Source organism: Phyllobates terribilis, unplaced genomic scaffold (genome assembly GCF_046119375.1).
Source record: "Phyllobates terribilis strain yellow unplaced genomic scaffold, ASM4611937v1 Scaffold_1__5_contigs__length_1240528914, whole genome shotgun sequence".
Classification (NCBI taxonomy): domain Eukaryota; kingdom Metazoa; phylum Chordata; class Amphibia; order Anura; family Dendrobatidae; genus Phyllobates; species Phyllobates terribilis.
The window spans coordinates 475,728,387-475,750,593 of record NW_027362761.1 but is presented as its reverse complement, the minus strand read 5'-3'; the positions used below and the strand labels follow the sequence as shown (position 1 = coordinate 475,750,593).

Below are 22,207 nucleotides of genomic sequence, written 5' to 3'. Positions count from 1 at the left end.
TTGAAAACCTTAATCCAGATGGAGGTCAGGGATTCCTTAAAGAACTTGACCTCTCGTAAGAGGAGAAAGCAGAAACGGGTTTCCTCTGATTCAGAGGAATCAGTAGAGTCCCGTTTCGCGAGGCAATATCCTTCCCCCTCTGACCTCTCGTCATCGTCTTCATCAGAGTCTTCGGATGATGATGGAGGGGGTAGGCCATGTTTTTCGGTGGACATTACTGAAAGATTAGTCAAGGCTATTAGAGTAACTATGGGTATTGCCGATGCCAAAGCTCCCAGAACAGTTCAGGATCTCATGTTCGGGGGCTTAGATTAGAAGAGGAGACGCACATTCCCAGTTAATGAAAGGATCAATACTCTTATAGATAGGGAGTGGAAAAAAAACAGAGGAAAGGCCAGCTACCTTCTTCTTCTAAGCAGAGATACCCTTTTGAAGAGGAGGACGCAGCTAAGTGGGACAAAACCCCTAAAATTGATGTGGCCATCTCGAAGTCCTCGAAAAGATCCACATTGCCCTTTGAGGATTTAGGGGCCCTCAAAGATCCGCTCGATAAAAAGGTGGAGTCTTTTCTAAAACAGGCCTGCACTGCCAGGTCTATGATGATCTGGCTACAGCAGTTAGAAGACCAGATCAAAGGGAATGTCTCTAGAGATAAAATTCTGTCGGGTCTTCCTCTTTTACAGGGGGCGGCTGCATTCCTTGCGGATGCATCGGCAGATTCAGTTAGGCTGGCTGCCAGGTCAGCAAATCTTTCCAATGCAGCCCGTAGGGCTTTATAGCTCAAGAGCTGGCCAGGGGATGTGCAGTCAAAATCTAAACTCTGCTCAATCCCTTGTGAAGGGGACTTTCTTTTCAGGAAGGCCTTAGATCACATCCTGGATAAGGCCGCGGACAAGAAACATTGGTTTCCTACTGTATCTGTTCCCCGATATAAGAGCTCCTTTCGGAAGAGGAGGTATAATCGGAGCAAGAAGAAAGCCCCTAAGTGATGGACCTCTCCAGGTAGGAGGAAGGTTGTCCCACTTCCTTCCCGCCTGGGAAAAAATCTCGTCCAGCGCCTGGATTTTGGGGATAATCGGGAGGGGGCTGAAGTTGGAGTTCAAAACCATTCCCAGAGACACCGTCAGGATTTCAGCCCCCAGAGGCTTAAGAAAACAGATGGCCCTGCAGCAGGAAGTACTCACTCTGGTTGTGAAGGGGGTTCTAGTAGAAACACCAGTACCGGAGCAAGGGAGAGGGTTTTACTCAACTCTCTTCCTAATAAATAAACTGGATGGCTGCTTCAGAACCATTGTCAACTTGAAGAAGCTGAACGACCATTTAATTTACAGGCCATTCAAGATGGAGTCAATAAAATCGGCCATAAAGATGTTGTTTCCAGAGTGTTATATGTGCGTCCTCGATTTGAAGGACGCTTACTACCACGTCCCAATCTTTCCTGCACACCAACAGTTTCTAGCTGTACAGTTCGGCCAGCACATAAAGCATTTTCAGTTTGCAGCTCTTCCCTTTGGCATCTCCATGGCTCCAAGGGTTTCACAAAGATTATCCTGGAAGTCACAGCGCATCTAAGGGAGAAGGATATCCTAGTCATCCCTTACCTGGACTATTTTTTAGTGGTGGGCTGATCAAAACAACTCTGTGCACTGGTTCTGGCGGAAGTCATGGCCAGTCTAAAAGGCCTGGGTTGGATTTTAAATTTAGAAAAATCGAGACTAGAACCAAAAAAGTTTCAATCATTCCTGGGTCTCATTTTGGACTCTGAAAGCCAGACTTGTCTCCTGCCAGAGGACAAGATATTGAAGATCAGTTCCCTCATATCGCGCGTAATCAGCAATCCATCCATGACCTTGAGAAATGCAATGTCTCTATTGGGTACGATGACATATTGTATCCCAGCAGTTAAGTGGGCCCAGTTCCATTCCAGATGTCTAGAGCAGGAGATCCTGACGGCAGACAGACGGCTCAGAGGTCGCCTGAATGGAAGAATATCCCTTTCAAGTTTAGTAATCAACTCGCTTGATTGGTGGATGAATCTGGTTAATCTATCTCTGGGGGTTCCTTGGTCTTTCCAGGTGTCAGATGCGATTACGACAAGCGCAAGCGCAGAAGGCTGGGGAGCTCACCTGAGAGATCATTCAATACAGGGCCTCTGGTCAGACAGCGAGACGGGTCTCTCCTCCAACATGAGGGAACTGTTGGCAGTCAGAAACGCGGTAGTAGAGTTCAGTTCTCTTCTTCAGGGTCGACACATCCGGATAATGTCGGACAACCAAATGACAGTCGTCTATATCAATCGTCAGGGGGAACAAGATCCCTTCCTCTGATGTTAGTAGCGGATCAGATCCTTTTTTTTGTGGAGAGTCATCTATTCACGCTCTCGGCGCTGCATATAAGAGGAGAAGAGAACTTAAGAGCCGATTTTCTAAGTCGGCACATCTTGAAACAAGGAGAATGGGAATTGAATCCAGCGGTATTCCAGCAGATTGTTGGCCGATGGGGACAACCTTAAATAGATCTGTTTGTGAACAAACACAATCGGAAACCCAAAATCTTTTGCTCCCTGAATTCAAAGGAGAAGCCTTTTGCGGTGGGCACGCTGCAAATTCCCTGGGACTTTACCCTGGCCTATGCCTTTCCCCCTCTAATGCTGATTCCTACTATCCTAAGGAAGATCCGAGAAGAACAGGCGAGGGTTATATTAATCGCCCTGTTTTGGCCCAAGAGACCATGGTTCACTTGGATGAAGAGAATGTCCCAAGCGGAACCATGGGTCCTTCCGGACACCACGGATCTCCTCAGGCAGGGCCCAGTCTTCCATCCCCAAAGATCGGGCCTGCATTTGACGACCTGGATTTTGAAAGGTCACTACTAACACAGGAGGGGTTTTCTCCAGGTCTAGTTACTACTCTACTGGCGAGTAGGAAGCCGGTGACTACTAGGATCTATGGTAGAACCTGGGCTAAATTTATGTCTACCTCGGGTCAGTCCGCCAAAGGGAGGGTTCCTATTGGGGCCATCCTGGAATTCCTTCAGAAAGGCTTAAGCATGGGGTTAGCCATCAGTACCCTTAAGGTACAAGTATCAGCTCTGGGGGCACTATATAATTGCGACTTGGCAGCAAATAGGTGGATCATCAGATTCATTAAATCTTGCAGTAGATCTAGACCCATTCCTACTCCAAGGATGCCTCCTTGGGACCTTAATCTGGTTCTAGAGGCGCTAACCAAGCCTCCCTTTGAGCCCTTGGAGAAGGTTTCAGAGAAAATTCTCACCTTAAAAACAGCCATGCTGGTAGCTCTAATGTCAGCTCGTAGGGTTAGTGATCTGCACGCGTTGTCAGTAAACCATCCGTTCACTCAAGTGGGTATGGATAGAGTAACCTTAAGACTAGACCCGGCCTAGCTTCCAAAGGTAGCCTCCAAATTCCAAAGGACACAAGTAATTACTCTCCCTTCCTTCTATCCTGATCCTAGAGATTCTGAGGAACAAAGGCTTCACACTTTAGATGTTAAGAGGTTATTAGTCCTGTATTTGGAGGTGACGAAGGCCTGGAGGAAAAGTGACACCTTATTCATCTCATTTCAGGGGGCTAGGAAAGGGCTTTAGGTTACAAGGGGGACCATAGCTATGTGGGTCAGAGACACTATTGGCTTAGCGTACTCTTCTAGCAATCTGCCAGTTCCAGAGAACCTGAAGGCCCACTCCACCAGGGCTGTAGCTGCTTCCTGGGCTGAGAAGGCGGATGTGCCCATCGACATCATATGTAAGGCGGCAGCTTGGTCATCCCCTGCTACATTTTACAAACATTACCGTCTTGACCTTTCCTCCTCTACTGATCTGTCCTTTGGGAGGAAGGTGTTGCAAGCGGTGAACTCTCCCTCTGGTGTCTGATCTCTCTAAATCTCTCAGGTGGTGCTGTCATGGGAGAAGGGGAAAAGATCCTAGTTACTTACCGGTAATGGGATTTTACAGAGCCCATGACAGCACCCTATTAATTCCCTCCCCTCTTTCACTTATGGTGTGCACTTCTTAGGGTGTTTTTATTAAGAAATATTTAGGTGGTAGTTGTGTACTAACCTATTTTTCGGAGGCCCTCTCATGCTCTGAAACAAAAACTAATGCGGAAGAGAGGTACCGCCTTTTTTATTCAGTAGGTTCCGGTCCTTGGTGGGTGGATACCCTCTCTCAGGTGGTGCTGTCATTGGCTCTGTAAAATCCCGTTACCAGTAAGTAACTAGGATCTTTCTGACCTGTGTCTGTCAGGTGCATTGCACCCAAACTTTGGTTCTGAGATATGCACCTGACGCAAGGTTAGTGGATCCATTGCAAAGAATACATATTAAAAAAATTAAATGTGGCAGATGAATTTTGGTGGAGGACATATAGATGTGAAAAACAGACACAGAACATCATATGGATGAAAAATTGTTCGTTTTTTTCTGGACGAAATACGGACAATTTTTCATACGCTCATATGAAGACAATGACTGATCTCTTAGATCTTTGCCATATCGGACATGAAAAGGCCCGGAGTAGCCAAAAACCCCTGTACGTCATCCTTTCCTCTACTCACACCCAAAAGGTGTCAAGGAAGGGAAATTGAATTGCTCATGTTTTATTTAGAGATCCTATCTCTATATAAAGGTGACAATCCTGGCTGATCTAGATATATGGTGTATAATGAAACTGTATATGTGAAAATGTTGTTATAAAACATCTTGTTATCATCTCTCTTTACAAGAAGCTTTTTTTTTCTGTTTCTAATGTGAGTGGTGAGCAACATCCATAGACTTTCTGTTTCTGCAGTCGATTTTGGATGTTCTTTTCCATGTCTCCATGGTTACATTTCTGAAACGTCTACAATTTGCGCTCTTCACATTTCTTGTTAGCACACTTTTGTTAAAGGAAAGGTTCAGCAATGTTCTTATACATTTCTGTTACCAAAGTGCTGCCATTGCTAATAGTATAATGGCATATAGACATCTATGAGTGCCATCCCCTGCTTGTACGTCCCTCTGTCAGCCAAAGAAGTTATCTGCTGCAAAGAGTGGCTCCTTCTCTGTAGGATGTAGCGTTTCTGAGTGCAGCTTTAATTTGTTAGTGATATAGAGTGGCTTTCTTAGCTTGCACTCGTTCACACTTGTCTTTTTCTGTTTCGAAGTGCCAGTCAGTTTTTTTTTTTATATTTGCTCTGTAGGATGTGGTGGGACCATGTTACTAAAGTAATATTACATTTGACTGAGCACTCCTCCCATCAGTCTAAGGTGTTTTAAAATAGAGCTTGATCTTACCTGTACATATAATTGTTGGCTTTTGGCCCGGGAAAGGCATCATATTAGGTTTAGGGTCCCAACAAAGAGGTATGCCTTGTCGCTGGCCGTTGGGCTCACATGAATTGGCTAATTTGTGTGCTAGGTACCTTCATTATTTAACATGTTTTCTACAGCAGTAATACAGTTCCAATTCCAAATATTCAATGTTTACATATTATAGTATTTCAGAGTGCAACTTTAATTTGTTAGTTATATAGAGTGGCTCTTAGTCTGCACCTGTTCTCAGTTTTTTGATATTGGTTCTGTAGGATGTGGTGGGACCATGTTACTAAAGTAATATTACATTTGTGCAAGTGCAAACACTAGGACATAGTAATTGGCATAAAATCCAGTGCACTGGAGTAGCAGGGGTTTTATCACTTAAGTAGTGGTTCTTTTGTTATTTTATGTCATTTATTTCCTAGCTAAATTCCTTTAAAGGAGCGCTCCAGCAGTTTAGTTTTACTGTTGCCTCCATCAGCCATCAAGAATATGTTACGTTGCCACATACGACATGCAATCCCGTCATTTGCGTCCCTTAAGCATCTGGTCACAGATATGTTTGCCAGTGTTTGCTCACATGTATTTTCCATGTCAGCGTGGAGGAGGGAGGAGTAGCACAGCAGGAATGGGTAACTAATAATGGTGCACTGTGTGGCTATCTATTGGGCCCCCATATTTTGGAGGACCCATGATCTTCGACTCAAACCAAGTTTTCTTACACTGGGTAGGACATTTCGCTCTAAAATCTCTTGATAATTCTTTGATGTCATGATTCCTGTGATACGGTCAAGGCCTCCAGTACCAGACGCAGCAAAGCAACCCCACAGCATTATGGATCCCCCACCATGCTTAACTATTGGTAAGATGTTCTTTTACTTATAAGCTTCATTGTGCCATCTGTAAACCAACTGTTGCTTTGCATTGCCAAAAAGCTCTACTTTTGTTTCATCTGTCCACAGAATATTTTCCAAGAAGGATTGTGGTTTGTCAAGGTACTCTTTAGCAAAGATCAGTCTTTCCTTTTTATATCTTTTCTTCAGCAATAGTTTTTTCCTTGGCCTTCACCCATAAAGCTCTGCTTGGTTTATTGTGTGGCGTATGGTACTTGTTGAAACCATGACCCCAGACTGTTCCAGGTTGGCCTTCAGGTCTTTGGATGTTTGACGTGGTATTTTTTCTACCATTCGCACCAACCTTCGATGACATCTCTTGTCAATTTTCCCCCACATTCAAGGAGGTTCTTGACAGTTCCATGCTTGGCAAACTTCTTAATAACATTGCGCACTGTTCAAACTGGGATACCAACTTCTTTGGAGATGGCCTTATACCCTTTGGAAGTCTTGTGTTTGCTAATAATAACAGTTCTGATGTCCTCAGACAGCTCCTTTGTCTTCACCATTGTGACAAAGGAACAGGGCCTACCATGTGGCATTTTAAAATACTGACCTCATCATTCATTGGCTAATTCATGTCACATGGGCACAGACAATTAATCACAGGTGAATCTCTTTTGTGATTTATCACAGGCGAGTCAAAATGTGTTTCCATACTAAATTAATGTAAAAGGTGCCAATATCAGTGACACAGAATGCTTCAGGTTTTTTATATTTTTCCCTCCCATTGTTTTTTGTTTTAAATTATTGTTTAGCATTTTGTATTTAACACGAGTGCTCTATACAGAAAAACTGTTTCACTTGATTAATTTTTTTAAAAAAGATATTCCACATTATGTACTTAAGTTTCATGGGTGCCAATTATGATGAGGAGGACTGTATTTTTGATGTGCCATAAAAGTCTAAGAAAATAATACCCCCTAAAACCCAAGTTTGTTTTTGTAGCTGGTTCATTCTGAGAATATGTTATTCAGACCACATTGTCAGTTACCAGTTGCACTAAAACCCATTCTCTAGAAATACATGGAACCTAAATGAATATGAAATTATTGTAATGCTCCAAAAATTCTAACCCTAACAGTCATAATCTAAAAAGTCTCACAGCTTTTATATGGTCTTTATACAGTTATATGAAAAAATTTGGGCACCCCTATTAATCTTAAGCTTAATGTTTTATAAAAATTGGTGTTTTTGCAACAGCTATTTCAGTTTGATATATGTAATAACTGTTGGACACAGTAATGTTTCTGCCTTGAAATGAGGTTTATTGTACTAACAGAAAATGTGCAATCTGCATTCAAACAAAATTTGACAGGTGCATAAGTATGGGCACCCTTATCATTTTCTTGTTTTAAATACTCCTACCTACTTTTTACTGACTTACTAAAGCACTTTTTTTGGTTTTGTAACCTCATTGAGCTTTGAACTTCATAGCCAGGTGGATGCAATCATGAGAAAAGCTACTTAAAGTGGCCACTTGCAAGTTGTTCTCCTGTTTGAATCTCCTCTGAAGAGTGGCATCATGGGCTCCTCAAAACAACTGTCAAATGATCTGAAAACAAAGATTATTCAACATAGTTGTTCAGGGGAAGGATACAAAAAGCTGTCTCAGAGATTTAACCTGTCAGTTTCCACTGTGAGTAACATAGTAAGGAAATGGAAGAACACAGGGACAATTCTTGTTAAGGCCAGAAGTGGCAGGCCAAGAAAAACATCAGAAAGGCAGAGAAGAAGAATGGTGAGATCAGTCAAGGACAATCCTCAGACCACCTCCAGAGAGCTGCAGCATCAACTTGCTGCAGATGGTGTCACTGTGCATCGGTCAACTATACAACGCACTTTGCACAAGCAGAAGCTGTATGGGAGAGTGATGCGAAAGAAGCCATTTCTGCAAGCACCCCACAAACAGAGTCGGCTGAGTTATGCAAAAGCACATTTGGAGAAGCCAATTTCTTTTTGGAAGAAGGTCCTGTGGACTGATGAAACCAAGATTGAGTTGTTTGGTCATACAAAAAGGCGTTATGCATGGCGGCAAAAAAACACAGCATTCCAAGAAAAACACTTGCTACCCACAGTAAAATTTGGTGGAGGTTCCATCATGCTTTGGGGCTGTGTGGCCAATGCCGGCACCGGGAATCTTGTTAAAGTTGAGGGACGCATAGATTCCACTCAGTATCAGCAGATTCTTGACAATATTGTTCAAGAATCAGTGACAAAGTTGAAGTTACGCAGGGGATGGATCTTTGAGCAAGACAATGATCCAAAACACCGCTCCAAATCTACTCAGGCATTCATGCAGAGGAACAATTACAGTGTTCTGGAATGGCCATCCCAGTCCCCAGACCTGAATATCATTGAACATCTGTGGGATCATTTGAAGAGGGCTGTCCATGCTCGGCGACCATCAAACTTAACTGAACTGGAATTGTTTTGTAAAGAGGAATGGTCAAAAATACCTTCATCCAAAAGGAGGATCTACTAAATATTAATGTCACTTTTCTGGTGAGGTGCCCATACTTATGCACCTGTCAAATTTTGTTTGAATGCAGATTGCACATTTTCTGTTAGTACAATAAACCTAATTTCAAGGCAGAAACATTACTGTGTCCAACAGTTATTACATATATCAAACTGAAATAGCTGTTGCAAAAACACCAATTTTTATAAAACATTAAGCTTAAGATTAATAGGGGTGCCCAAACTTTTTCATATAACTGTATTTTCAAGTAACTTTTCAGAATAAATCAATGGCGCTATATAAATAAATAATAATAAACTGTCTTGTGTGTACACCATTTCTGACCATTATATAACTTCTGTTCTGCTTTTTCACTAGTTTTCCCCTCTGCAAGCTCTATCTCTCATGTGTAAATGACTGCACACACACACTGATTCCTGCTCTTCTTTCCATATTTGGTGGACAGACAAAAGCAGTAGAGAAATGGGGCCATACTGATCAGTGTAGATGTGAATCCAGCGCTGGAATAAGCTAATATACTTGAATTGTTTCTGTGCTGGCCTCTTGCTCTGTTCCTCTTGCTATGCTCTGTTACCTGACAGCTCATTATGCTGGATCTGAGCTGTTTTTTCAAAGTGAATGATATCAGCTGAGATGGTGGGGAAAAAAGGAAGAAGTGGCTCATAAATGAAGAAAGAAGCGGAATTCTCTGATAAGATATATTACAAAGTTTCTTATATTGGTGTGTACTAATGATAAATGCAATGTGTGTCGAAAGTTCAGCTTCTATTTAATTGCTTCTGTCTTGTCAATCAATGTATTAGAATGGCTCGATTATCTATCAGCTATTGGTTTATTGTATATTGTTTGATAAATATGATTTATGTAGTATATCAAATTATTTGATTGCATTGCAAGTCCGTGAAAATGAAAGAACTAATACTTATTACACTAAAAGAAAAGTGAGTTTTTTTAGTTATATGCCATTTTGCTGTAAGGCCCAAGAAAACTGGCTGCCATGGCAAAGATAACTTGACCAGTCCGAGCCGCAAATATGGTCCATTATTATGGGAATAGTTTGAAACTTTTCAGAACAGTCCATCTTGTAAATTTTACCATAATATCTGTGTATTTTGCCATCTCACCATCCGCCAGTATGCAGAGTAGAAATAGGCTAAATCATAACTTTAGCTTTTTTACAATAAAGTAATAATTGGTTGAATGACATAATTGATGATAGTTCCGTATTTTTACATTACAGATTGTATGAAAATAGATCTGTAGAAATATATCAATGGAAATTTATGTAATACTTAATTTGGGATATATTATGTACTTGTATTTGTTTTCTGCAGCTTTGGTGTTATCATTGCTGTATAGATTAGGATGAGATACGCAGAGTTATCTCATTATAATTATAGGGTGAGCAACTTAAAAACAGCTCTAGTATACTGCTAGAATCCTAGTAAAGCAGAGTAATTGCACCGTAGACACAGATAATTTTTTTTTTGTCAGCACAACACATGACACTTCCTGTAACTATATTCAGTTGTGGCCATTGATGTCTCCATGTGGTATATATTTACTGTGCCCTACGTGGTAGACCAAACTTTTTTATACAGTGAAAAAAGTATGCTGATCAACAGTGTTCCAATGTGTGGACTATAACTTGTAATAACAGAATACGGACTGTAATTTTTTCTGACTTGCACCAGAGAATGCAGCCAATTGACTCGGAATATAATACCAACTTCCCCATCAATCAGCTCATTACTTTAAGGGCAAATAGAGCCTATCAGCATGCACTGTATTACTGATGTGAATGCTACAATCTGCCATCTAATAGTGTTTCTAAAGTGCTGCATGTATTTGACTGCTCTCTACCTGTACTACATGTGTTTAAGGTCACAGACTGAGGGTGATTCTCTAATCCGTACATCAGGTAGAGCAGCACGGACTGGAGGCGATGAAGCAGCGAATTGGGGTTTGCCAGATGGCACGACAGTTAGTGAAGACAAGGACAAGTCATGCGTGACACCAATCAGACAAACTGAGCACTAAGCACCAAATGAAGCAAAGCCAGATGTGTGGATACACATGGGAACGGTAGATGTATAGACAATCTGGGAATAGCAACAAACAGATGATTAATGGTAGACATGTAAGCTTGCAGCAGACAGATGGTTAATGGTAGTCATATGCTTGCAGCAGAAAAGTGGTTACTGCAGGACAACAGTGATGAATGGGAAAACTATTTAATGGTTGCAGTGATGTTATTACAGGCAGGAATCCTAGGGACAAATAATAATCAGGTATTTTTTGGCAGTGAAGTTGAGAGTGAGGACTGAGGTTGCAGATAAATGCTGGTAGGTGAATGGAAGTCAGGAGTAGCAGATGATAATTAGACACCTACCTGGAGCTTGAGCTAAGTGGAAGATGATCCAACGCTTGACAAGTACAAGGTTGCTGAGATCAATGCTATCTCAATGCTCAGACAGCACATGGCTGCCTAAGCAGACCTTTAAATGGTCTTGGGTTTGGTTAGGGGCTTTTATGGAGTTAACTCAGTAACTCAGTAACTCGGCAAGGACTAGTACAAAGGAAGTTGGCCATAGGAGAAAAAAACAAGGCCTGACACCCGAGCCGGCACAGGTGAGTAACATCATGTACTCTGCACCTTGTCTTATGGAGATTATTCTCTCAAAATATATGGCTATTATATAGATATTATGGAGATGAAACGCTGTTTCAGAAAATCCTTGGCTTGATAAAATGATGGCCTTTTTGAGACTATTCACTGTATTGTCATATACACATTGGATTATGAATCAGGGTCAGGGGAATCCCCATCTGTGGAAAATGAACGTAATCTGTAGACAGAATACCCCTTTAATAGAAAAAAAACCATTAGAACAATATACTTAGTCAGTATAGGAATTTTGTGGGCTTGTAAACCACGCTGTATTTATATTATTTTCTTAGGTTGTTTTGGAACATATTGGCTCCGGTCATGAAGATGTTTTGCAGTTTTTATCTTCAATGGCTTTTTGTGACCTTTGTTTCAGAAAATATTATCTTACTATATGAATCACTAATCTGTGTAAAATTATATTTTTGCATATAACAATTTGATTAACACTTTTACTGATAATAGAAATGTTTATGTAGTTTGCTCATAATTTACCAAAACTATGCTTCGTACACCTTCAGTTATAGAGAATAAGGTGAATGCCGAAAGTTGAGCTCTTCTTATAAAATATTACTGGAATGGAATGTGAATTTATTTATCCATTTATGTAGCACCATTAATTCCACAGCGCTTTACAGACATTATGGGCACTGTCCTCATTGGGACTCACAATCTAGATTCCCTATCAGTATGTCTTTGAAGTGTGGGAGGAAACTGGAGAACCAGGAGGAAACCCACACAAACACTGATCAAACATAGAAACTCCTTGCAGATGTTGTCCTTGGTGGGATTTGAACCCAGGATCCTAGCGCTGCAAAGCTGCAGTGCTAACCACTGAGCCACCGTGCTGCCATATCTCATTGCATATGAGATAATATTAGGTGCAGTGAATTCTAAGAATATTAGAAGATCTTGCTGGTACTTATATATACACAGTTCTATGTCCCCAGTTGATGCACATCACAAGACTTAACTTAGGTGCATCCTACAATGATTAATTACACCATGGTACTGTGTGTGTGTGTTTGTGTGTGTATATTGTGACAAAGTCACTGGCAGAATACGGGAGGGGAGATATGTTTCACTGAGACCATTAGCTTCAGTGATGTGAAACATGGAAGTTTTCTCCTGCATAGTAGGTGCAGAGAGGGTTAACCAGCCTTCTAAAAGGGCATGTTTGATGTGAATGGCCATAATGTGGGCAGGAAGCCATTCACCATATCTCTACCCCAGGGTGTGGTCTTGGCTATAAATAACCAGCCCTTTGACTCAGGAGTTGGTTCAGTATCTGATCTGTGCTAATCTAAAGTGTGTGGTTTTTGCTTATCCTGAGTGGCTGGGCCCCGGCCGTTGCAAGGACTTTGCTGGAGATTTTCTTATTTTGTTTTGCTGTCCGTTATGCCAGATGGGCTGTGTTTATTTTTATGAACTCTACATTGGTTTGGTTTATGCCATTTAATAACCCAACAGAAAATTTAAAGAGACAGTATTCTACCTCCATGCTCAGCCGAGTGAGCGATTCTACCACAGGTGGTGTTAAAAGTGCGGGCAGCATTCCCAGCGAACAAGTGTGACTACTACAAGAGAAACCAGGAGGCAGAGTCAGACACCATGGAGGATCTGCTTAACCACCTTGTGAAGGCCCAACAACAGCAATAGATGGCCCAACAGCAGTGACAACTGGCACACCAGGAGATGAGTAAGCTGTTGATGCAACAGATTCAACAACAGCAGCAGCAGCACCTACAGCAGCAGCAACAGGACCAGTACCAACAACAGCAGCAACAGATTGAGTTGTTGACAGAGGCGGTTCGTGGGAGGCCAGCATCCCCTCACCCCCAAGACCAGGTGATGACGACACATACGTCCGGAAAGCAGTAAGATGAGCGATGCAAAAAATGTTCCCGAGAGATGATGTGGAAGCCTATTTACATAGTAACATAGTTTTTAAGGTTGAAGGAAGACTAAGTCCATCTAGTTCAACCCATAGCCTAACATGTTGATCCAGAGGAAGGCAAAAAAACCCATGTGGCAAATACTAAGCTCCACATTGGGGAAAAAAATTCCTTCCCGACTCCATACGACAATCAGACTAGTTCCCTGGATCAACGCCCTATCAAGGAATCTAGTATATATAACCTGTAAAATTATACTTTTCAAGAAAGGCATCCATGCCCTTCTTAAATTTTAATAGTGAATCACTCATTACAACATCATGCGGGGCAGAGAGTTCCATAGTCTCACTGCTCTTACAGTAAAGAATCCCCGTCTGTGATTATGATTAAACCTGCTTTCCTCCAGACGTAGAAGATGTCCCCTTGTCCCCATCTCTGGCCTCAGAGTAAAAAGATCCGTAGAAAGGTCTTTGTACTGTCCCCTCATATACTTGTACATAGTAATAAGATCACCCCTAAGCCTTCTTTTTTCCACAGTAAATAACCCCAAGTGTAATAACCTGCCTTGGTATTGCAGACCCCCCAGTCCTCTAATAACCTTGGTCGCTCTTCTCTGCACCCGCTCTAGTTCAGCTATGTCTTTCTTATACGCCGGAGACAAGAACTGTACACAGTATTCTAAGTGTGGTCGCACTAGTGACTTGTATAGAGGTAAAATTATCTTCTCCTCATGAGCATCTATGCCTCTTTTAATGCATCCCATTATTTCATTTGCCTTTGCAGCAGCTGCCTGACACTGGCCACTAAACGTGAGCTTGTCGTCCACCAATACACCCAGGTCTTTTTCAGTTACAGTTTTGCCCAGTGTTTTACAATTAAGCATATACAGTAATTATACATTTTGCCCAAGTGCATTACCTTACATTTATCCCTATTAAAGCTCATTTGCCATTTATCAGCCCAAGCTTCTAGTTTACATAGATCCTCCTGTAATATAAAATTGTCCTCCTCTGTATTGATTACCCTGCAGAGTTTAGTGTCATCTGCAAATATTGAAATATTACTCTGTATGCCCCCTACAAGGTCATTAATAAATATGTTAAAAAGAAGGGGACCCAATACTGACCCCTGTGGTACCCCACTGTTAACTGAGACCCAGTCTGAGTGTTTTCCATTAATAACCACCCTTTATTTCCTATCACTGAGCCAATTCTTAACCCACATACATATATTTTCCCCTATCCCCATTGTTCTCATTTTATGTATCAACCTTTTGTGTGGAACCGTATCAAAAGCTTTTGAAAAGTCCATATACACAACATCCACTGCATTTCCTTGGTCCAGTCCAGAACTTGCCTCCTCATAAAAACTGATCAGATTAGTTTGACACGAACGGTCCCTCGTAAACCCATGTTGATATTGGGTCATGAGGTTATTCTTCTTCAGATACTCTAGTATAGCATCTCTTAGGAAACCCTCCAGGATTTTACCCACACTAGAGGTTAAGCTTACTGGCCTATAATTTCCAAGTTCAGTTTTTGTCCCCTTTTTGAATATTGGCACCACATTTGCTATACGCCAGTCTTGTGGTACAGACCCTGTTATTATGGAATCTTTAAAGATTAAAAATAATGGTCTATCTATGCCGTTACTTAATTCCTGCAGTACTCGCGGGTATATCCCATCCGGGCCCGGGGATTTGTCAACTTTAGTGATTTTTAGACACCGCCATACTTCCTGCTGGGTTAAGCAAGTGACATTTAATGGAGAATTTTTGTTATCACTAATCATGTTGACTGTGTTTGAAAGGGTAGCAGAGCAGGAGAGGCTGCCCCAGGAGCAGTGGGCTTAGGGGCTGGCCCCATATTTGACTGGCAAGCCCCAGAAGGCTTATTATGATCTGACCTTACAGTATGCCCAGGAATATTCATAGTGTCTGTAAAGCGCTATATAAGTGAGTAAAATAAATAAATAAATAAATATTCCAAACTAAAAACTTAGATACTTGCACAGTGGTGACTATGTCTGTCCGAGCTCAAAGGGTCCACCACTGGGCGTATTGCGGTGATAAACACCCTCATTCCCAAATGTTCGATCTGCTGCATCTGGTACAGAAGTGGCTACAGCCGGAGTCCTCCACTCCAGCCCAGATATTGGAGCGTGTCTTAATTGACAGATTTATACACTCCCTACCCAGGTCGGTACAGGCCTGGGTTGCCCAGGGGGACCCCCAAAATGCAGATGATATAGTGGGCCTAGTAGAAAGGTACTAGGTGGTCGAGAGTTCCTTGAGGAAGCCGGGCGTTGTTGCATCCCCGTACTGGGGAACTCACCAGGGGGCCGAGGCCCAAAAAGGGGTAGGGAGTCCAAGGTCCAAAGGGGTGGGGGAGGTAATGCCCAAGGTCTCTGCAGGAGATATTCTATACTGAAGGTTTCATGGCCAAGGCCATATAGCCGCCCGTTGCCCCCTGACCACCGAACAAATGGATTGTAGCCTGGGCCGCCGGTTTTCTTACTATGCCTATCCAGCCTGCAGTGTGGACAAGTATATGGAGCGAGGCAGCGCCGACTGGCCAGGGATTTGTATAACTCCTACATACCCTCCGGTCCTGGGTTTGAAACTGGTGAATCCCCGCAGTACACAGTGCGTGCACTGGGGGGATTCATAACCCTGCAGTCACACAGAGTGACTACAGATTTATCACTTTTGACCGGACAACCCCTTTAAGGTGTAAGAAGCCCAGTTTCAGTAAGGAAGACCATGCTACATATATATGAGGCGCTTAAAGTGTGTCTAATGATGATCTGCATCAACTGGGGCATAGTACTGTATAAGGCTCAGTTCATATCTGCGTTGGTGGGTCTATCAGGAGTTTCGGTCTTTGCCTCTGATGGAAAGAATATTGCCGAACTTCAGATACAATTATAAGTCATTGAGGACTGTTGTTCTCCACCCAGTTTTTGTTATGAAATTGAATTGGCACTGCGATATTGTTTCCATTGGTAGCGACACTTATCTTTGTCAGGTCCTGGTAGCTGAATGTGATGCTTATAATATTTACAGAAATGTCAATAGAAAATTTACTGTACATTTATGCATATTATTATGTAAAACATTTCAAGATAAAACCTCAACTGGTGCTTCTATCATTTAGTCACAAATGTTACTAATAGAATGCATCAATCCATCAAATGCGCAGAGAATTTAACTGAATGAAATTGTATATAAACAATTTTTGCACCTCCTGTATGTTACAAAAAACCCAATGATTTAAATAATTTTATAAAAATGTTACCCACCACATTCAACACCCATCGTTGAGGTAATATAGGTCAAGACTTTAGAAAAGCAGAATTACTACACATATACAGTCTTAAAATTTCAATACACATTTATAAAACCATGTAAACTGACCTCAGTATAGCATCCAATTTGTCCTTGCATTTCAAGTTACTCTAGTCAAGTGTTCAATTTTCAAGAAAGTATCTTCTGTCTGCTATTTGCCAAAATCCAAGTGAGATAAAGTGTCTTAACAAGTCCTCGTTTCGTTGAGGAGTGCACCAGCTGGAAGCGCTCTCTCAGAAAGGAAGCTCTCTTTGCATTTAACACTGGAGTTCCAGATGCAGCATTGCGTGATGTGAAGGTGGCTCCATGTGTTGAGGCACAGACCAAAAAGCAGTCCCACGCGTTTTGGAAACATTGTTTTCATCATCAGGGATGGGTTTGGTCTTTGAATTATCACCTTACATAGCAAACCTACATTAGATGCTGCATAATAACTAACTATACATAGATACAATTACTTATTACAATTACTTACACTCCTCAACATTTGATTTGCAACACCAAAAAGGAAAAATTGTGGAATCATAGAAATCACAGGATGAATAGAAATGTTAATGATATGCAAATTAAGAAAAAACAAACAAGATTTTCTAACCATCTTGATTTATTCAGTATTCACTATATATACTACATGCACTTACACGCCGTTGCATGCTATCAGTGAGGTTATTAATGGTTGCCTGAGGAATGTTGTTCCACTTTGCATCTACTTGGCCACACAAATCATCAAGATCTGATGCTGTCAGCTCTCTTTGTAATTGGAAACCAATGACATTCCTGAGGTACTCAAAGGCAGACAAGTCCGGAGACCCTGCAGGCCATGGTAGCACCTTTAGGGCAATCAGGCTACTCACATTAGCGCCATGTGGTCTTGTTGAAAAAAGGATTCTGTGACACATTGGATAAAAGTCGGTACCACTGCTTCCACGACCAAGTCAATGTAACGCCAAGCTGTTAGAGTACCTGGAATGAAGATTAGAAGGGTCCAGCTACCATACATTTTGACACCCCACACCATAATCCCAGGAGTAGGACTTGTGTGACGTTTCCTCACGAAGGCCTCTTTATGGCATTGTCCACTTGATCTCCAAACCAATCTTTGGGTATAATAGCATCCAAGACAAAATCAGGACTCATTAAAGAAGAGTTTAGACCTCCATTTCACCATCCATTGCTGGCTCGCTCTGGATCATGATAGTGAGTTCGATGGCTTGTGGTCATTGGAACACCTTCACAAATAAAAGTCGCACTGTTCCTACTCCTTGGATTATGATGTGGGGTGTCATAATATACGGTGACACCAGATCAGTAGGCGGCATGTATGATATATACATCCCTTCCTTATGTATTTTATGTGCAACTCTAATTTTTTATCTTTTATGAGTTCTGTATGTTACATAAAATATGTGCACGCCACCAGAAAACAGAGAATAACCAATTTTTGTGGTGCATGTTCTTCGTCTTTTGGATGCAGGGAAGTGAGGAAGGATATCTGAGTAAGACTTGCTACCAGAAAAGAGATATTGAATCACATCATGGGAGGAAGCATGAGCAGGAAGGTGAGAAGTCATCCACCGTTATTTTTGAGGTGAGTCTGTATTTATTATCAGTTAGTATTTGTAGGTGAGTGCATGCAATGACTTTCCACTAGTGTGACTTCATCCATATCAGAGGGGAATAAATGTTAACTATAGTTCTGAGCATGAAAGGTACTTGTATTGTAAGGCAGACTTATTCTGGACAGAAGATTTACAGGTTTGGACATGTGAGGGTCCCCTAAGTAGCTAAGCACTATATTTAATGTCTATCCAAGGCTTCATGTGCACAATAGAACCTTGTACAGAAGACTTTATGGAGGCACACAAAGTCCCTATGGCACATACTCATACAGAGTTTTTGAGAACAGAAGGGAAACTGTAGAGGTAAAATATACCCATATTCCTAGCATCGATAGATAGAAGCAGTGCCATTGACATGTGTCTGGTATTTAAAGCAGCTTTCGACTGTTCAGATATTGTTGGCTTATCCTCAGCAGAGGTCATCAAGTCAAATTGTTTGGGGGCTGACACCTGGCACCAGGGCCGGACTGGGTCAAAAAAGCAGCCCTGCCACACAAATCCCACCAGCCCACATACTTTAAGGGTATATGCACATGGTTGGTATTGGCAGCGCTTTGAAAACAGCATACTTTATGCTCATAGTTTATGCTGCGTCCAAAGCGCTGCACGCAGGTGAATCCGCATGTGTTTATTGAACCATGCGGATCCACCGCATCCTATACATTGCACTGATATAATTTCTCTTGCGGAGAAGAGAAAAGAGAAATTGACATGCTGCGGTCTGGAAAGATGCGCCACATATCCGTGTCCGCAGATGATCCGCAGGTGCACGGAGATGCATAGTGGGCATGGGATTTCTACAAATCCCATCCACTATGCTGTAACATCTGGCCGTTGCTTATTGAACTCAGCGCAAGTATGCTGCATGCAATCCGCATCAATTACTGATCATGTGCACGTACCCTAACACTCATTACCCCCGATCAGTGAATTTTGCTTTACTTTGTCGTGCTCCTCACTCTCCTAAAAGTAGTTATTTGAATAGCTGCATGTGAATGGCGCCATAGTGCGTATGATCGACCACAGCTCCATTTACATGGTGCTCTACAGAGCTCCGATTCTCGGGATCATGGGATCCCAACAGTCGGATCTCAGAGCGATTGGACAGTTGTCCCCTATCCAGAGGAGAGAGGATTACTTGGGATAATCAATTTAAACAGGTTTTCCAATATTTATTTTTATTTGGCCATAGTAATATTGAAAATACTAAACCAATATTGACGTCTCTCTGACAACAGGACTGGAGAAGTGGTACTGTGCAGTGTATACTATATATACAGAGCAGGAGAAATGGTACTGTGCAGCGTATATACGGGACAGGAGGAGTGGTACTGTGCAGTGTATATATACAGGACAGAAGGAGTGGTACTGTGCAATGTATATATACAGGGCAGGAGAAGTGGTACTGTGCAGTGTATATATACAGGACAGGAGGAGTGGTACTGTGCAGTGTATATATACAGGACAGGAGGAGTGGTACTGTGCAGTGTATATACAGGACAGGAGGACTGGTACTATGCAGTGTATATACACAGGACAGGAGAAGTGGTACTGTGCAGTGTATATACACAGGACAGGAGAAGTGGAACTGTGCAGTGTATATATACAGGACAGGAGGAGTGGTACTGTGCAGTGTATATATACAGGGCAGGAGAAGAGGTACTGTGCAGTGTATATATACAGGACAGGTGGTACTGTGCAATGTGTGTATATACAGATACTTAGATTTGCAGGGTCTCAGCCCGGCACCTTGTCACTTCTGGAACCCTTGCCACCTTAACACAGCCCAGCTCTGCTTCATGAACACTGTCATTTTGTAACCATATTAGCATTTTCCCAGTGAATACTGGAGGAATGATACCTGTGTGAATGACTATTCTGACAATGACAAACTCTTCAGAGCAAACTCTGCAGTTAGAGGCATTATAAGCTATTAATTAGTGCACAATATACAAGACTAGCGTTTCAAAGTCAAATCTGTGTCTGGATTGCCCATCCTAAACTCTTAGAACTCTGAGTTGTCCAGTCATTTGTTTATTTACCCACCATCAAGATAAGTAGATAAGCAGATAACCTCAGACTCCACACAGAATGCATGACTCACTGATACACAATGGTACTCTGACAACAGTAGCCAGGCAGCCCATTTTATGACCTAACAGACCAGCCCACCGAGCATCTGCCCGATAAGGCAGGTTAGCAGTCCGTGTCTGCTTGGCACCCTCACGATAAGTTGTTACCAGCTTCAGCAACGACCGGATGTAAGTAGTGTGATGGACTGGAACACCACTGCTTCATCACATTGATTAGTGACCGCTCATTCTTAGTAAAGTATATCAGATTGAGCTGCAATTCCAGACACAGATTATGGCTTTTAGCAGCACCATTACTAGAAAAAAATGTTTTTTTTGCATTCTCTAGAATACTTCTCCCTAATATACGATTTTACTTATCATACTTTGTCAGTATTCCCCGGCGAACCCTTTTAAATTGTAAAGCCGAAAATAGTAGACGTTGAGAAACTTGTTCCTTTCTCTTCTTCTTTACGGACTCTTGCTTCACTTCTCATATGCATGGCTTCTAGGAGACCTCTTGTCTATAACTCAACATCTGTTCATATTGTCAATATGATTGACTTCTATAAGTGTAATAATTTTAGCATTAGCTAAGCCATTGAAAAAGGTGAAGACAAAAGAATGTCCCCTAAGTAGAAATATGCAGCTATTTTGTTAGCTAAAAGGGTTGTCTCAAGTTGCAGCTTCAGGAGCACACGACTCTCGGCCCTTGCTTCCTGCTTTGTCAGGGGGGCGGTGTGCTCCTGAAGATTGACAGTTTAGACCGGTGGCAAGGTTGTGCTGCTGGTGTGAACTGTGCTCTCTCACAGGCTGCTATCAGAGAAAGTCTTGCATCTGCAGCGTGGGAGCAGCACAGGGATATTGCAGCTGGTCCAGCTCAGAGCGGTAAAGCATAGAGCCTGCTTGCACCACGCGCTTCAAGCCTAGATAAGTGGCCAGGATAGAACTGCGGGGGTGGCCAAGAACCTAGGAAACAAACAAACTCAGAGAGGATTTATAATAAGGGGTAAATTACCAAGTTGCTTGATTTTTCATTTGTACGCACTTATAAACTTTTAACACCCCTTTAATTATTCTGTTAAGTTCACCTTAAAATCTATAGTGATATTTGCCTCTACTCCGTTTGCTTTGTAGGAGTCATACAATGAATGGCAAATTGCTTGCTTGATATTTGCCCTTTTCTCTTTTTTTATCTCTTTTCAGAAACGTCCCTAATTGCTTGTAGCTTGTGCTTTTCCGTGTTCTGTTGGATAAACATTAGTTTGAAGCTACATTGTGAACGTGCCATCGTTTCCCTCCCTACTCTTCAGTTTGTCCTCGGAGGTTGGAAGCAATGATCTTCCTTTGACTCAGACTTTGATCTCTCCTTCAAATTCTGTTAAATTTCCCCCAAAGAATATGCTTGAGTGACAGTGACAACAATAAGTAAATCAAAGCATATTTACAATCGAGCTGGAGGGAGAGCTTAAAATGCTGACTTTTCTGACCTCCTGAAAATATTTTTCTTTATCCACATTTTGTAGCGTTGTGACCTTACAGAGCTGATTATCTGTGTCAGTGAAATAGGTTTTGGTATGGATTGCTAACAAATAAACTATTTACTAGCTGGGGCTGAACATGAAACATAAAATTATGGCTTTGCAGCCCAGAGTACATGTTCTATTAGCAAATGTAAAGAGCCAGCATGTGGTCTGTGCTGCGATATTATCTTTATTAAGAAAAATTATTGCACACAGAGTTCTTGGTGAATATTTTCTGTTTATGTGTGATTTATTACTATTTAGATTTTAAATACACATGTACAAAAACCACATATATAATATGCTTAATGTGTCAGTCATGAGGCATCTTGCATGGAGGCTTATAGGCCAATCTGGCTGGAGGTGCACTGGGGTATGTTCCTTGAAGAAGCAG

General features: G+C 41.8%; 1 protein-coding gene across 1 annotated transcript in view; it reads left to right on the top strand.

The window, feature by feature from the left end:
• Positions 1-22,207, top strand: part of ATG10 (autophagy related 10) — a 267,723-nt gene that overhangs the window by 57,551 nt on the left and 187,965 nt on the right. The window contains exon 3 of the mRNA XM_073679166.1: positions 18,074-18,187. Coding sequence (XP_073535267.1) covers positions 18,074-18,187 — 114 coding nt within the window. The remainder of the gene's footprint in view (positions 1-18,073; positions 18,188-22,207) is intronic.